The following is an 18,920-nucleotide window of genomic DNA, read 5'->3' on the forward strand; positions in this document are numbered from 1 at the left end:
AAAATCAGACTTGTGGAATGCTATATAACAGACTTGGTGACTTCGACTGAAATGTGTCAATATTATACAGGGCCTCAGCCAAGTCCTGTGTACCGCTAATGTAATAAGGCAACATTCACATTTACACAACATAACCATGGCCTGAATTATTCATCCCCACTCAGTCACAGCATTCTACGTTTAATGTTGTTCAACTGATACTTCTACAAATTCAGTGCAAGCTTGGCTTTTCAGGTTTACATTTATCAATCATGAAAAAGAACCAAATAAGAAGTTTCCTATTTACAAAGAGACTAAGCAAATACATCAAATAACGAATATTTGTTATCGTTGCTACATGTATAGTTAGCTTAGGCATGCACTTTTATTGAGCATGTAAGCTAACTATACCTACATACACAAGTTGTCAATACATTACACCTGCAGTCAGCCACACTGATACTACAAGTCTTGTCTACTGGCGTACGTAGTCAAGACAGAAAGGTGATCAGTTTGGAAATATGGTCACTTCACATGGGTGGTCATTAGATACATAGTCAATCCTCATAGGTGGTTGCTATGGGTTGGTGGTCACTACACATGGGTGGTTGCTATGGGTTGGTGGTCACTTCACATGGGTGGTCATTAGATACATAGTCAATCCTCATCGGTGGATGCTATGGGTTGGTGGTCACTACTCATGGGTGGTTGCTATGGGTTGGTGGTCACTACACATGGGTGGTTGCTATAGAAATTTCTTAAGAAAGTTGGCCCCTGGTAATTGTGATTACTATACATTAAAACAAGAGTTATTTTGAGTACTTGCTAGCATAAAAAAACCTTCAAATAATGCCCCTTATGTCATTGTGCCTCCTCTCTTACTACCAACTATCTCAAAGTATGGATTTATACAAAATCTATCCTATTACTGGCCTGCCACAATATATCCTATTGTACGTATATGTTTTGTATTACTTATGTAAGTTATGATACAATATGTATTACCGAATGGTATGTGTATAACAAAGTCTATCTATGTATCAGATTTATATTACTGAACTATGTGTACTATATGTATTTCCCATATTACCTGTACATTTCGACAACATATTACCTAGTTTGTGTATGTATATTACCTATGTATCTGTATAGCATACATGGCTGTCTTCCTGGAATACGATGTGAAGATTTGACTGCCGGGATAGATGATCATACCCGCTCCAGTCATCCCTTACCCTCAGTCAGTGCCCACACCATACCTAGGTCCCCTCAGTCCTAACACAGGTCTGTCCGACCATCATTTCTTCCAAAAGTATTGTCCACTATTACTTCAACCAATGTCCAGCACTGTCATTCCATGTATCAACTCCAACAACAATCCTACGGTCACTCTGACCAGGGTCCACCACTACTACGGCCGAAGTATCAGGCTCCACTATTACCAGTCAGGCCGCTGTAACTTTAGCCAAAGTTCACCAATACTTTTACCAAGGCCAATGTCAATGTTCAATGTTACTCCTGTTAAAGTTCACAACCACTCAGGCAAATTCTCAATGCCCAATATTGCTACGGCGAAAGTTCAATAATACTATGGCTGAAGCTAAGATCTCTTTGTCCAATATTGAAGTTCACTATTACATGGGCTAAAGTCTCAATGTCCAATATTTGAACTGTTACCAAAGTTTACCATCACTTAGGAAATAGTCTTCATGTCCACGATAACTCTCACTAAAGTCCCAGTATGTATTGTTGACATCAGTGTCCACTAAAACTCAGGACAATGTTCCAATGCCTGATAATACTCCGGCCTGTCTTCACTATTACACCAAACAGAAGTCCACCAAACCAGCCAATGTTCCAATGTCCACCAATACTCAAGCCAATGTTCCAATGTCCACTATAACTGATATTTACTGCAGCTTAAGTCCAGCTATCCTGTACTGTTACTTCACGTGCATAGACTACCGTTAAAAGCAAACCCTATTTCCCTAGTAACCCTTTTCTCCATCAGCAACCCTTATAACAAAACAGTACAACACTGGAGGCATATATCCAACGGCTGTACCCAACAAAACCCGTCAATCCAAAAGACAACAATCTGGCAGTGTGTACTACAGCACGAGCATGGTTTCCACTCCAACACACTGATCAGGCAATTAAACGTTTATGAGAAAATCTAGATCAATTTAATGTTTGACGTGCGGAAATCCTGCACTGCGAGTCGTCCATGTGATGTCTCGGGGAATCAGGCTAACCAACACAATAACTGTCTCCACTAATTTTTTACCTCTCTGTCTGAATTTATCAAACATGTACGCTGATCTAATTGAGGTGCTGATGATGTGTTCCTTTCTTTGCCCGATAATTAGATGACACCAGGACGTACAGTGAATCTATCGCGTACCTACACATGACACCTACATGGAAACCATGACCGCCGTTTTCTTTAATTATTTATACAGGAAAAACACTTTTCTTTTACACACAATCATGACTTAATGTCCATTTAATCCACTTTACCTTGGTGAGCTTTTAGAAACAATGAGATTTAGAGTGTACGGTATGGGTATGTATGCCAGTGGTACATTCATCTCCCTCAGAAATCCAATAGATACAGGAGGAACAGCGTGCTTAGTGTGTCCTGTGTACCAGCTTCATAATGCTAGTGTTTGAGACTTTAATATTTCATACTTGCATCTTGTCTAGAGAATTAATGATACATCCATTGCCCAGCATCAGGCAAGATATCTGTTAAGTAAGTAGGCTAAAGGGACTGGTTCTGTCCGCATTGTCAAACACCGGTTACTCTCGGATTTGTGCTTTGCGATGGACGAGCCAATATGAGGAATCCTATCTGATTGCTCACCCTGAGGACTCATTGCTCCAGGAATAAAAACCGTCATAAATATGGTCCCTGTATGATGGACAATGAACAGCAAATGTAATATGCATACACAGGAGGAAGCTAGCATTTCCATTTAGGTCAAAGTCCGAATTCAATTCCCTAACAAATCTAACAACTAAGCATGTTCTTTTTATCTATGCATCGCATAGGACCATTTCTAGGTTAGGATCCTAACCTAGTTTCTGAAAATGATTCATAAAATAATTCATAACAATTTGATCTAGCTTTAAACATAAGATAATGGTAATCCAAGCATCATTTGTCTTTTTTTACACCTATTTTTTAAGGTAAGGTAAGAACATTAGCATCTTATAATAATCCCAATACATGCTAAATCTTAAATCATTTGGAAATGTCTGTCTTTGATAACAGAATATCTTGTATAAAGTCTCCAGATCTTGTTATGCTGGTGAGGATAAATATAGATAATCAAAAATGGCATTTATTTTGAAGCAAGCCCCATCTTTTTTGGTTCTTTGTACACTTTATTATAAAAATCAACACAAAGATGCATACATATGTTCGATTTCTGGCATTAAGAATAAATGTTCATTTTCGACAATTGAAGTGTTTGTTATTTTATCGACAAAAAACATAGCAGAATATAACTTGTGTGTGCTGTTGGGTTTAGCGCAGACTAAACACGATAATATAATCAAAGGTACTAACATTTTAGCGCCAATGGTAAACAGAAAATACTTGATGCATGACTAGAAATGAAAGTTTGTCATCAGTTAGAATTTAATTGCCTTGGGAAATAATACATCCGAGAAATTTAATCAGCTATGCCTTTGTATAGCCTTACCATACCTTACCTAATACAAGTCTAAAACCTTGTCAGAACCTTGTCCCCACATGAAGGGGGATTAAATACATTGTAGGTATTTACATATATTTCTATGTTTGTTTCTTAGTGTAAAAGAACGATATCTTCCCACATAGTCCATATCCGTTAAAATCTGGAAAACGAAACTGTGGGTTGTTTTAGCCTTAAGCCTGATCTGATCACAGATTAGTTACAGTATGTGTGAAGGGTGATATTAACACTGAAGTAACGTCTGTTATAGATCAGGTAGATAAGCCCTAATCATGTTTGGTATCAAATTCAAACATCTCCAACACCCTCACTACAAATTATTCATTGACACTTTCAGAAATCAACTGTTTGGATATTCTGTCACATCTTTAGCTTTTATTGGTGTTTGTATTTATTGATTGATATAAACTTCTGTAGACAAAGCAACCAACGATCTCAAACCTTCACACTAACAGCACATATACACAGAATTACTCTCCTGGTGTCAATCAAAATCAACTACAAGTATTTTAACAGTTCACGGAAACAATTCCATATATTGACAAATCTTACCTCTGGCCCCACAGGGAGTTTTAAATATTTAATAAAAAGATTAATACAGTCCCTTGAATATATACTGTATACCAATCTAAAATAGGAAAACAGTGAGATACTGAAAGCATCCTAGTTGATTGGTTTGGAGTTCAAGCATACACAATTGTTAATTGACTAACACATTTGTAAGCTTCCAATTAAAGATAACTTTATTTCAAACATGCTGATTACAAATTCTTGTGAAAAGAAGATTATCTGTTGAACATGGAAAAGATCTGTCTTACTGAATATTAAATATTGGTATATTTGCGGCAAACTCTTGATTCCGTTGAGAAACAAACATTAGAGCTTAGTGACAGAAGTCCTAACTTTATTTAACAAAAACATGTCTCAAAATTTTATGAAGGAGATTCCTAAACCCCCAAAAAATATTTTATGAAGGAGATCCCCCAAAATTACATGATATCATAATTTTATTATTTTTATTTTTGTTCTGACAAAACATACCACAATACACAAAAAAATCGGCAATTGACCAAGGGCGGACAGAACATCATTAGATATGCTCGGGTGGTACGGCCTGACAGGAAGTTATATAAATAATTGCAAAATAATCACAAAATACTTAACTCAGGCAATCCTTTAATACTACTTCCCTTGACAAGCATAATTATCTATCCTTCATGAATACATATATGATGGTCCCGGTAAAACTGAATCTGTCCATACAGAGTCACAAAACTCGGTATAGGTCAGTAAATGTCTCTCCTCCAGGGTGGTGGTGTAGAGAGCAAAAGCTATTACAACGAGGAGGCATTACAAAAACAATTTCCTTTCATATTCTATCTTTTCATGAAATACAAACAACTTCCTCTGTATAAAAAGATGGAAATTACACCAGGACCCTTCAACCCTTTGTCACGAGAAATAGTTACCCAGATATCAAGAGGCCCCATCGAATGTCAGCCATTTAATAACATTCCCACACAATTCCCTGAGAAGTATAAGTGTTTTTTCTCTCAATTTCCTGACAACTCTTGTGAGAGTTCTGAGCACCTGCATAATAATATTTGTGGAGATTTAATAGATGGTCCACTGTTCCTCTGATAAACACCAGTGTGGGTGAGTTAAGTGTACATCCCTCTGCTGGTCATTGGTTGTGTAGTTACACCAAAAAATAAACTGATATTTTCAGGGTCAATAGTTGACAAAAAAATATCCAGGTCAAGGTCGATCAATGAGAAAAGCATTCATACCAAGGTCAAGGTCACTCAATTGACAGTTCACTTCTGTTGAACAGTAAATCAGAGGTTTTAACTGTCTATCTATAAACAGAAACATCAAAGACAAAAATATCAAGGTCAAGGTCATTAATGGGAAAAGACAAGTAAACAAAGATGAAGGTCACAAAGGTCAAGGTTAATCAACATCACACAGTTGAGTAGAATCTTATATCTTACAGTCAATCTAAAACACACACTTGGGTAGAACCTTATATCTTAGTCAATCAACAACACACACTTGGGAAGAACCTTATATCTTACAGTCAATCAACAACACACACTTGGGTAGAACCTTATATCTTATAGTCAATCAACAGCACACACTTGGGTAGAACCTTATATCTTATAGTCAATCAACAACACACACTTGGGTAGAACCTTATATCTTACAGTCAATCAACAACACACACTTGGGGAGAACCTTATATCTTAGTCAATCAACAACAAACACTTGGGTAGATCCTTATATCTTACAGTCAATCTACAGCACACACTTGGGTAGAACCTTATATCTTATAGACAATCAACAACACACACTTGGGTAGAACCTTATATCTTAGTCAATCAACAACACACAATTGGGTAGAACCTTATATCTTACAGTCAATCTACAACACACACTTGGGTAGAACCTTATATCTTAGTCAATAAACAACACACACTTGGGAAGAACCTTATATCTTAGTCAATCAACAACACACACTTGGGAAGAACCTTCTATCTTAGTCAATCAACAACACACACTTGGGAAGAACCTTCTATCTTAGTCAATCAACAACACACACTTGGGGAGAACCTTATATCTTACAGTCAATCTACAACACACACTTGGGTAGAACCTTATATCTTATAGACAATCAACAACACACACTTGGGTAGAACCTTATATCTTAGACAATCAACAACACACACTTGGGTAGAACCTTCTATCTTAGTCAATCAACAACACACACTTGGGGAGAACCTTATATCTTAGTCAATCAACAACACACACTTGGGGAGAACCTTATATCTTAGTCAATCAACAACAAACACTTGGGTAGATCCTTATATCTTACAGTCAATCTACAGCACAATCTTGGGTAGAACCTTATATCTTACAGTCAATCTACAACACGCACTTGGGTAGAACCTTACATCTTAGTCAATCTACAACACACACTTGGGAAGAACCTTATATCTTACAGTCAATCTACAACACACACTTGGGTAGAACCTTATATCTGACAGGCAATCAACAACACACACTTGGGTAGAACCTTATGTCTTACAGTCAATCTACAACACACACTTGGGTAGATCCTTACATCTTAGTCAATCTACAACACACACTTGGGAAGAACCTTATATCTTACAGTCAATCTACAACACACACTTGGGTAGAACCTTACATCTTAGTCAATCTACAACACACACTTGGGTAGAACCTTATATCTTACAGTCAATCAACAACACACACTTGGGTAGAACCTTATATCTTGCAGTAAATCAACAACACACACTTGGGTAGAACGTTATATCTTACATTCAATCAACAACACACACTTGGGTGGAACCTTATATCTTACAGTCAATCTACAGCACAATCTTGGGTAGAACCTTATATCTTAGTAAGTCAACAACACACACTTGGGTAGAACCTTATATCGTACAGTCAATCTACAACACACGCTTGGGTAGAACCTTATATCTTAGTAAGTCAACAACACACACTTGGGTAGAACCTTATATCGTACAGTCAATCTACAACACACACTTGGGTAGAACCTTATATCTTAGTCAGTCAACAACACACACTTGGGTAGATCCTTATATCTTACAGTCAATCAACAACACACACTTGGGTAGAACGTTATATCTTACAGTCAATCAACAACACACACTTGGGTAGATCCTTATATCTTACAGTCAGTCAACAACACACACTTGGGTAGAACCTTATATCCTACAGTCAATCTACAACACACACTTGGGTAGAACCTTATATCTTGCAGTCAATCAACAACACACACTTGGGTAGATCCTTATATCTTAGTCAAACAACAACACACACTTGGGTAGAACCTTATATATTAGTCAGTCAACAACACACACTTGGGTAGATCCTTATATCTTACAGGCAATCAACAACACACACTTGGGTAGAACCTTATATCTTAGTCAATCCACAAAGGATCCTGATCATCCTGGTCTAGTCATAATTTTATCTCGAAAGCATTAACATTGACTTGTCCTACCAATGGTACTGGTGTTGATGGCCAATAGAACAGTTGCTGAGAACCAATGAGTTAACATGTTGTTAAATAGTAGAGATACACACATCTATAAATATATGAGGAGATGTGATGTGTGAATGGCACCTCCTCTATGAGGTTAGGTACCAGAACATTCCATTCAAACAGATACTTCTTGTTAAGGTCATAGGAGTGTATTGATAAACGGAAATAGGAAGTACATCCCTAGTTTAAAATCCAATGTAGGGAGACAGTATCACAATTTCCGCATATTCTAATGTTTAATATTAAACTGATAAATATTGCATGTTTATTATTGACAGAACAGTGTGTTCTCTCAATATGAAAGTATTTCAAAGCAATCCAGGCATTAATTCAGGTATTTTTTAATCAATGAGTCACATGTGTCCATTTTCTGTACTTCAGGAACCCGCCTACCTATTTCACTACTGTGAAGTTTTTCAAGAAAGATAACTCTTTACATGCAATTACTAAATGTACATGGTTTTATTATAAAATGTCAATTTTTAAATGTTTATAGATAATTATTTTTACACAATTTCAGCATTTATTAAATTGATATACATTAATGCAATATTAATCTATGTCAGTATTATTTTTATTGACATTATTTTGCCTAAAATTGTGTCTTTCATTATTTTTTTTCAAAACTCACTCCTTTTTACTTAAATTTTCATTTAAAATCCTTTAAATTCTGACAACCTATATTTTTTTGTGGCAGAAAATTTTCTTTACTTCAACTCAATATAACTACAAAATTGGAAGAAATTCTACAGAGAAATGGTGACACAATCCTATTACCTTAACCGGCAATTCAGATCAAGACATTAAAACAAATACTTCTTGTTGACGACAAATTATTTAAAATAGTTTATGGTAACTCGTATGAAAACTTTTCCACTGAACAAAAGATACAGAATGGAATCTCCATCAACTAGAACACTGACACCCAGCAATGTGTCTGACTGGCCCCCTCAGTCTATCTTTACTAACAGTAACTTTGACCTTGTTTAAAATCCCTTTTATTCATCTTTATATCATAGTATATTACGTACCGTGTCAATTTTTGAATTGACTGTAACACTGACAGGTCAGGAAGGGCCCTGCCATGTGCCTGAAGACCTTGGAAAATGACCCATATTGTTCAGCCTTGCTAATCACTGAATAATTACATAGCTTTAATTCTGATTAAGTGGTATGTCACAATTATAAAATCTTGTAATTTGTTTTCATTATTCAGTTAACAATGTGTTATACAACACATATATAGCTTAAATAAAGGCTGTAAGGGACATAACTCATCACCAAACATGCAAGGGCAACAACTCTGTACTACGAGTCTTATATGGAGCCTAAGTCCTTTACCAAGTAAATGTAAGGAACATAACTCAATACCAGGCTTTAAAGAAACACAACAACTGTACCAACATCCTACAGGAGACACAGTACGGTACGAACATGAGGTTTTGTAATGACTAAGGGACAGGTCTGATCCTCCACATTTACATTGGGGTTCCCTGTCTACACTACAGTAAATAGCGTACCATTGTCAATCTATCATATACCCTGTAATTTAGGGTTTCAAACTTTAATTCCTAGTTGAGATGCCCATACTAGGACTGATTTCACCCTTAATGTCCTATTGATTTCTTCTAATTGTAACGTTTTCAATTTCCAGATGTAAAAAATAAATACAAAAAAAAATGAAAAAGCTGAAGGGAGCAAAGAGTTAATGACAAGTATGGAACTTGTGCATGACTGTACAGGGATTTTTGGGGCCCTAGGGCTTGATTAGGGCTGCAAATAAATAGGCTGCCAACAAGTCAGGCCTTCTTGGGAGAGCAACTCGATCACACAGGTGGGCGTTTCCCCACAAGTGGGTGTGAGCCCAGCATTTAACTGGATATACAACCTAAGATCAAAATCAATTCAGATATCGTATCTATTTCTTTAAACATTTATCTTTCTTTATGTTTTTTTCCTGATGCAAATGAAACATCCTATTATCTTTCTAATAGAAATAAAAATATTATCTTACTGTACAGCCTCTTCAATTATATACTGAACAACTCATTATGCCTCCATTTCCAGAACTCTTCTAATTATATAGCAAAACAGTTCTCTGAGACATTTCCTGTGTACTAGTTTTAATCCTTTAAAACATCCATGTAAGATTAAGAATTGTCAAGGAAATTATAAAACACAATTTTCTCTAGCCTGAGGATGCAATCTTGAATTCAAAAGTGACCTTGACAATTTCTTTTTTGAAGGAAGGATTTTCAAAAGAAATATATTTCTAGGTTTTCAGAAAGCTTGATGGCTTTTACCATGATAACTCATTTGGGTTTTTTTAAACTGACCTGTCATATTCAGTTCAAATGTGGACATTTAAGCCAATAAGATCTGACATTTTTATGTTCGACTTAAACAACAAAAAATAAAGAAATATAATGTTTGTTATGGTGGGGACAAGTTTAATAGATGGGTAACAACACTGTGTCATAGCATACACAAGACACCAATAAAACAAACCGACACTAATTGTCAAATATTAAATTCCATTCTGTTGAAAGCAGTAATTATTCTTCAACATGTTTTCATTATCTGTAATTCTTTTTCTGCCCGAGAAATCACTACACCAGAATGTTGGTGCTCCAGTTGAACTTGGTGAAGTTTCTTTATGTTTTTTGTAGAAGGGACAGGGTCATTGATACTAATTAGACCTATGAGGGAGCATGTTGCCAAGGACACTGAAGTTGAAGACAAATTTGTGACAACATCATGGTTAACCATGAGCTTGAATTGCAAAGCAGTGGCTTTCTCAGCTTGTAAAGTGTTAAACATTACTTGAGTGCTACGGTCCACATTGATTGTGTCCTGTTCCTGACTGCCCTATGTCTGGGCCGGGAGATACCAGGTGGGGGGTACCTAACACCAGGCTATCACAGACTACTTTAGTTTAACAAGAGGCCCATGGGCCTGAGCTTTGTAACCCCGCCTGGCCGGGAGATACCAGATTGGGAATGCCGACACAAAGCTATCAAAGACTCCTTCAACTGAACAAGAGGCACTGACCTATGGTCATCAGGTATAGCTGAACAAGACATAAGATCATTTCTTCCATACTTAACCTTTACAACTAATAACCTTTCATCTTAACTACCCACTAAACATGACACTTAAAGCTTCATGGTTAAATATTTTAACATATTTTAATATATTTGACCTCTCTGACCTCAAATCTATTTGCACACCTTTAATTGACCACCATCTCAGCTAGCTAAAGGCAAAATATAACAATCCTAGATCTTATGGCTATTGAAAAAAACAACATTTAAAGACATAAATAGAACTTATTAATGACCTCAAATAAAGGCTGCCATTTCTTTGAAAAACTTTGATAGCTCTACATTCGAGCAAGAAACAGGCTAAATATCATGTCCCTAGGCTTAATGGTTCTTGATAAATTGGTGGAAATTGAACCAATCATTACATTACGAGAAAGATCTGTTCAGTTGTTCCTTCAGCCATCTTGTTTTTATGATCACTCACAAAATAAAACAGGCAAATTGAATCAGTCTAAAAGGTAAACTTGCACAATAAACATACATGCCAAAATCCTTGGACACCAATCTGTGAGTTTTACAATCATTTTAAGGGAATTGAGGTTAAAATAAGGGAGGTTTTATTCACGGCATGTTCTTCTTGCAAAATGCCTACCTTACTCAACTTAAAGTTAATGAAATAAAGCACAAAATCTCTAAGTAAGGAGCTTTGTCTGACTTTGGCAGGTTTTTTTTTTGTATATATTGAATATATCATAATGATTATTTGTATTTAATAGCACATAATTTACAAAACAAAATATCAAATAGCTGAGATATACTGTTGGACAGGCCAATGTTCACAGCAGCCACAGTCATACTGATGTTCAAATTAAAACTTTTTCACAGCAGCCACAGTCATACTGATGTTCAAATTAAAACTTTTTCACAGCAGCCACAGTAATACTGATGTTCAAATTGAACTTTGAACTGTGGATTTGGATGGGTTGGTAAGGATAATAGTTGTCTATGTTCATTTACATTTGAGTTTTTTGACAATGTAATAGAATCTTGAAACACGCACTTAACAAGAGGACAGAAATAATCAGCTGTGAAAGAAAAGCAAACTGTGTTCGCAGCATTTGAACTTTTAAATAACATATTTCAGCATTCAGAACAAAGACTTCCTCTATCTTCTTTGGCATGCCCCTTACCAGTCGTTCTCTTTACTTTCGTAGTGAATTTATATTTGTAAAGTAACACTTAGCCAGACATCATATTTACCAAAGTTTGTAGCAATGCACTAAAGTTACAAACATGACAGAAAACATGTTTAGTGCTAATTTCACTGACAATGTGAGGTATTAACTTCATGGAAAATTTTGATGCTGAAGCCGACACCGTTGCGCAGTGGTTAAGACTAAAAGTGTCAGGCATTCTGAAGTATCACGGAAATTAATGGCAACAATAAGAAAGGATCAAACTAAATCTAAAATATGAATTTATTTCAATTGTACAAATAGATTACTTATTGTAAAAAGCACCATCATAAACTCACAATTTCAACCCGGCAATTTCAACCAGTTATATTTTCCAAAAGTTATCAGAAGAGCTCTTAGATCACATGACTAATCACATGATCGCTACTTAGCTCTCGTAATTTATCGCTGAAAACATTGTGGAATCTCTTGAAGAGCTCTTTGATCACATGACCAATCACATGATCGCTACTTAGCTCTCGTAATTTATCGCTGAAAACATTGTGGAATCTCGTAAGACTTCATGTAAATAACAACAGGAAAATGGTTCACCGATCGATCATTAAAAAACGTGAGGTTTTAAGGAGTTTTCTTCAATTCATGTCCCACACCGTGAGACTTTATCGGAGGTGAAATCCATGAGATTTTGCCTCGTGCCGCGAGATCTGGCATGTATGAATTAAGGACGATAACCTACATAACCAATCTGAGAAAGATCCTTCGAGTACTTCCTGAGAAACAGCAGTAACAAACCTTAACTGTCAAAATCCAAGATGGCTGCCTGTCGGCCATTTTGTTTATCCCATCAGTCTCAAAAGTAAACATGCACAGCTTGGGAACAAGGGGAACCTTCATATCAAATTTGAGAAACATCCCTCAAGTACTTCCTGAGAATTAGCGATAACAAATCTTCACTGTCATAATTCAAGATGGCTCCCTGTCGGATATTTTGTTTATCTGATCATGCAGTCACAAAAGTAAACATGCACAACTAGGGACCAGGGAACCCTCATATCAAATTTGAGAAACATCCCTTAAGTTCTTTCTGAGAAATAGTGATAACAAGAATTGTTTAAGGACAGACGGACGACGGACAAAGGGCGATGGTGGGGTAAAAATAAGAAAAATATTCCAAAATGTCAGTTCTATTTGCCTGAAAACTGGAAGTAGTTTTACCATGAAATTTGCATGATTCATTGTCTAGTGAAGAATGTATCACCAATAAGGTTCCTCCATCTTGTTTCTGTATTACCTTTAGTATGTAGTCAATAAACGTAACAGAAAAAAAAATCCTAGAAATGTAGAGCAGAAAAATTGGTAAAGAAAACAGAACAAAAATGTGGAAATTAAGCATGCATCTTCAAAACCAACTACACATTTTAGAGCAAATCCCACACACGCACTGGAGCTGACATAGCGTAATGCATCTTGTACATTTTGTAATTTAGTTTAAAGCAATCAGGAAGGCTAGTGTGTATCAATTATTGAGAGTTAACTGGAAATACAGGAACTGTATAATTTGTAGAATGAGCTTTAACTCTCAAATGATGTTATATGAGGTTAATTAGCAAAAGTGGTTAAGTGTGAGCTAGTTTACACACTACACATCAATACTATCTAGGGTATAACACAGTCTTACCGTATACCATATGTAAAGTGTAACACGGCCACACACTACACATCAATACTATCTAGGGTATAACAGTATTACCATATACAATATGTAAAGTGTAACACGGCCACACACTACACATCAATACTATCTAGGGTATAACACAGTCTTACCGTATACAATATGTAAAGTGTAACACAGCCTAATGTCATCTGCTACCGTATAACACACTATACAGTCTGGTATTACTTCCATCTTGAAAGCTGCCATTGCAATCATTTATATGTGACAAACAGTTTGACTGAACAAATTTAAATGTGCCAACATTCGTACAGGACAGATTTGTAATTGACAAAGAATTAACTGTAAGCATGTATTACATTCGACAGCTTTTCCCATCATCACACATTTTCCAGTTGTTTCAGACATCGGATAGATCTTTACATTTGATGGCATTACAGGACCATGGTAATTGTAGAAAAATGTTTCCATGGCAACAGAATTCATGTGTTTAACACAGGCAATTTGTAACATTTGGCAATCGTGTTTGGTACACCAATATTAATTTTATGTTTAGTTATACATAAAAAGAAAATACTGAAAAAAGTATCTGTAAGACATGAGAATGCATCCTTAATCCTATTGTGACTTATACAAGGGTGATCTACCTATGAAATTTCAGAAAGATCAGTCAAGTTCTTGAGAAATAGCAATAACAACTAGAGTTTTGTTTTTGTGAACAAAAACATGTCTCCCCTTATTAGCAAATAGACAAACTTTGGTATAAAAATTTTAGCAAATAGACAAACTTCGGTATAAAAAAATTAGCAAATAGACAAACTTCCGTATAAAAAATTAACAAAGGGCCATATCTCTTTATATAGTGGGGCACGAGACCCGAATTTGGAATGCAACACTCCTTCTTCCCAGGATACAATAAAACTAAAGCAAGTTTGGTCAACGTAGGTGAAATAACATGGAAGTTCTGCCGTGGAAAAACTACGGTATTAAAAATAAACAAAGGGACATAACTCTGTATATAGTGGGGCATGAGACCTAATTCCAGTTCACTGCACACTTTCTGTGGGTGATGCAAGTATACTAAAAGTTTGATCAAGATATCCTTAACGGTTTAGAAGTTATAGTGCAGACAAATTGCGCATTGAAGAACCAGAAGAAGAAGAAGAAGAGGAACCAGTACTAATACAATATGTGTCCCTTCATTCGAAGGAGAGACATGAATACTAGATGTCCAATTCAAAGATAGGTGCCTGGCCATTCTCAAAATGAACCATGCATAACTATCTATGGACCATGGGAAACCTTCACATGAATTTTGAGAAATATCTGTCAGGTTCTTTTTGAGAAATACTGATAACAAACTTTAGCTTTCAAAAACCAAAATGGCTGCCTGGTGACGTTTCGACCTGTTTCGAAATGTAACAAGTAAAACAATGTAACAAGTAGAAGCTACATATGAAATATGAGAAATATCTGTCAAGCACTTCTTGAGAAGTAGGAATAATAAACTTGAACTATCAAAATCAAAGATGACTGCCCAGCAACAACTTTGTTTTTTGGATCATTCTTAAAATGAAAACCTGCATAGTTATGGACCAAGGAGCATCTGCATATGAAATTTCAGAAAGATCTGTTCAATACTTTTTTGGAAATAGCAATTACAACAATGTTTTAAGATGGGGGGTTGATAATGAATGTACAATGAAAAGCACACCAAGGACTATAAACAGCCCTACATGTAATGATGGTGGATTCAAAACAAAGTTGAAACGTCATCTTGTTTTCTCGATCAGTCACAAAGTGAAACATGCACACCAATGGACCATGGGGACCTGCATATGAAATATGTGTCAAGTACTTCTTGAGAAATAGGGATGACAAAGTTGAACTGTCAAAATACAGGATGATTGCTTGGAAGCTGTATTGGGACCAAGGGGAACCTTCAATTGAAATTTCAAAAACGCCTGTTTGGTACTTCTTGAGAAATAATGTTAACAAAAATTGTTTGAGGATGGACAGGAAAAAACTCCAACAAGGTGACCAACCAGCTGACAATGACAGGCTAAAACTCCAACAAGGTGACCAACCATCTGACAATGACAGGCTAAAACTCCAACAAGGTGACCAACCAGCTGAAAATGACAGGCTAAAACTCCAACAAGGTAACCAACCATCTGACAATGACAGGCTAAAACTCCAACAAGGTGACCAACCATCTGACAATGACAGGCTAAAACTCCAACAAGGTAATCAACCATCTGACAATGACAGGCTAAAACTCCAACAAGGTGACCAACCATCTGACAATGACGGGCTAAACCTCCAACAAGGTGACCAACCATCTGACAATGACGGGCTAAAACTCCAACAAGGTAATCAACCATCTGACAATGACAGGCTAAATCCAACAAGGTGACCAACCATCTGACAATGACGGGCTAAACCTCCAACAAGGTGACCAACCAGCTGACAATGACAGGCTAAAACTCCAACAAGGTGACCAACCATCTGACAATGACAGGCTAAAACTCCAACAAGGTGACCAACCATCTGACAATGACAGGCTAAAACTCCAACAAGGTGATCAACCATCTGACAATGACAGGCTAAAACTCCAACAAGGTGATCAACCATCTGACAATGACGGGCTAAACCTCCAACAAGGTGACCAACCATCTGATAATGACAGGGTAAAACTCCAACAAGGTGACCAACCATCTGACAATGATGGGCTAAACCTCCAACAAGGTGACCAACCAGCTGACAATGACGGGCTAAAAACTCCAACAGGGTGACCAACCATTTGACAATGACAGGCTAAAACTCCAACAAGTTGACCAACCATCTGACAATGATGGGCTAAAACTCCAACAAGGTAATCAACCATCTGAAAATGACGGGCTAAACCTCCAACAAGGTGACCAACCATCTGACAATGACAGGCTAAAACTCCAACAAGGTAATCAACCATCTGACAATGACAGGCTAAACCTCCAACAAGGTGAGGCTATTTATAAAGTGCATTTCTCCATTTTTATTTTTATTCTTTCTTTTTTTAAAGTTCCAATGATGAAAATATGTGCTCAGGTTTACAAAGATCTTGAATTCTCCTACAAACTGATTCACACTTTTGTGCCATTATGATCCAAGTGAACGCTTTAACTCGTGCCTCCCAGCGCCCCCTAGGGGCTGGTGTGCTTTGTTAGAAATCGATAATGGTGTAAGGGAGGGGAGCGAGCAGTCCATATAGTGGTGTAGTTGTGGAGGATTTCGACGTCACTGACCATCACACCAAACCGATGACAACAGGTAATGAAGGTTTACTGTCAGCTGACTGGTGTCAGCCTACCTACTAATACTATTATTTAATGCAATGCACCAATAATTCTTTTTATCAGCACTCGAACCAAGACTAAATCAAGTAACTACCACAAACTCCCTGTTACACTCAGATACAAACCTGGGTCCAACTCCCTGTTACCTTCAGATACAGACCTGGGTCCAACTCCATCTCTCATTATAATAGGTAAGGTTTAACCTATATCCAACAGGTGTTGGCGCAAATTTTGCCCTATTGACCCATTTGAGGTTTATTCTTTAGAAGAATTATGAATCAGGGAGCTACTTGTTGTTAAGGTCTAGAGTCCGACATTTTTTCTACTGCACACTTGCATTAAAAAATAAAATATTTGTCTAAATTCATACAAGAACGTTTAGAGATTGCAGGTTTAAAATGGAAGTTATACCATTATATTTGCATTTCCACTGCACAAAACCTAGATGTTTCTACCGGGCCCAATGTATGTTATTTTCCGTATAACATACATTGGGCCATTGTGATGTCGCTACGCTTATGACGTTATAACTGTAACATTGGAGATTGCACTGCTCCACTGTCAACTGGTGGCTGTTCTCTGTATGGATTTACCCTGACGTTGAAACATGTTCAGACTAATATTATGTCTTTATTTCTGCGTGAACTGTAAGTTGATTAACATAAAATGTAAATATAAGTATTACTTGTCATATTTTTGACATGCATTGGTGTGTAACATACATTGGCTTACCTACATATTTAACATGGTGCACGCTTAATTGAACTTTTGACTTATTATGTTGAAAATAAGCAATAACATAACAGGTATCATTAGCAGTTGTATAGTGGATAGAATCCTCCTAAGCCATTGTTTATTATTGTTATCATATATTTTGTAAAACGTTTATCACAAAATATATGTTTTTTATTACAATTGATACCCCCTTCTGCTAGAGTTAGTAGTCATACTTAAGTCAAAAAAATATATCAAACATTCTTCTGTCTGGGAGTTCCTTTAAGGAAAAGAACAGTAAGTAATCAAAAATACTCGGGGAGGTGTATACTGCACAAAATTCAAATCCTTTCCTCAAATCTTTCAAAAGTTAAAACTGCTGCCAGTAACTAATTACACTTTGAGGCGACTCTTGAGTGTCAGATTACTATGGAATAGACACATCTGGCTGATAGGTTCTCAGTAACCTACCAATACCATACACTACTACATTGACTGAAGGAGCAATGGGATATGTAGAAGGGGAAGTAACTCCTATATTTTTGACTACTGTCATATCTACTGATATTCCTTTGAGCAGGTCTTATTCCAAATCTGACCTTGTAATCCTGTTTGATATCCTCTAGAGCTCTTTGTATTACAATTATATGAAATAATATTAGTCACCTATTCATTTTCTGAGGGATTATGAGAATTTTTGTTTGAATGTATCATTCATCACACTGTTACACCATTGCCATTAAATACCCACAGTGAGACTTAATAAAGACTGCATTAATCTTAATGACTCTGCAAACTCATATGTTTAATTTTCAATTTGCCTTGCTAATCTGTGACCAACAAATGTGATAAAATATTTTTAATAACAGAACACAGGGCCGATCTCCTGTCTGTTTTAATATTAACCCTTTAAATGTAATGATAATACATTAACATTAATTTGGTAATTATATCTCCACACCTTCTGCACATCAATATTCTTTATGTTACATTGTGAAAATATTGATGTTTAATTAAAGGCGGTGATAAAATGTTCTTAAATTAAATTAATTGTTGCGCTGCGTATATCGTGCTGTTCCGTATACATGTGCTGTGTGCGATCACTGTACCGTTTACCTGTGTTGTTTTTGTACACGTGAGTCTGTTGTCACATGTCACTTGT

The 18,920-nt window shown here is 36.4% G+C and overlaps 1 protein-coding gene across 6 annotated transcripts in view; it reads right to left on the reverse strand.

The window, feature by feature from the left end:
- LOC110465311 (disks large homolog 1-like) overlaps positions 1-18,920 on the reverse strand; it is a 243,433-nt gene that overhangs the window by 114,701 nt on the left and 109,812 nt on the right. Inside the window, exon 1 of one of the 6 annotated variants that reach the window (XM_021521037.1) lies at positions 1,116-1,506. The exons of the other annotated variants lie outside the window; for them this stretch is intronic. Within the exon in view, the coding sequence (XP_021376712.1) occupies positions 1,116-1,207 (92 nt within the window). The 5' untranslated portion in view covers positions 1,208-1,506. Of the gene's footprint in view, positions 1-1,115; positions 1,507-18,920 lie in introns of those variants that run through there. 6 annotated transcript variants of the gene reach the window in all.

The sequence above is a fragment of the Mizuhopecten yessoensis genome, unplaced genomic scaffold, assembly GCF_002113885.1.
Source record: "Mizuhopecten yessoensis strain PY_sf001 unplaced genomic scaffold, ASM211388v2 scaffold11069, whole genome shotgun sequence".
In the NCBI taxonomy this organism is placed as follows: domain Eukaryota; kingdom Metazoa; phylum Mollusca; class Bivalvia; order Pectinida; family Pectinidae; genus Mizuhopecten; species Mizuhopecten yessoensis.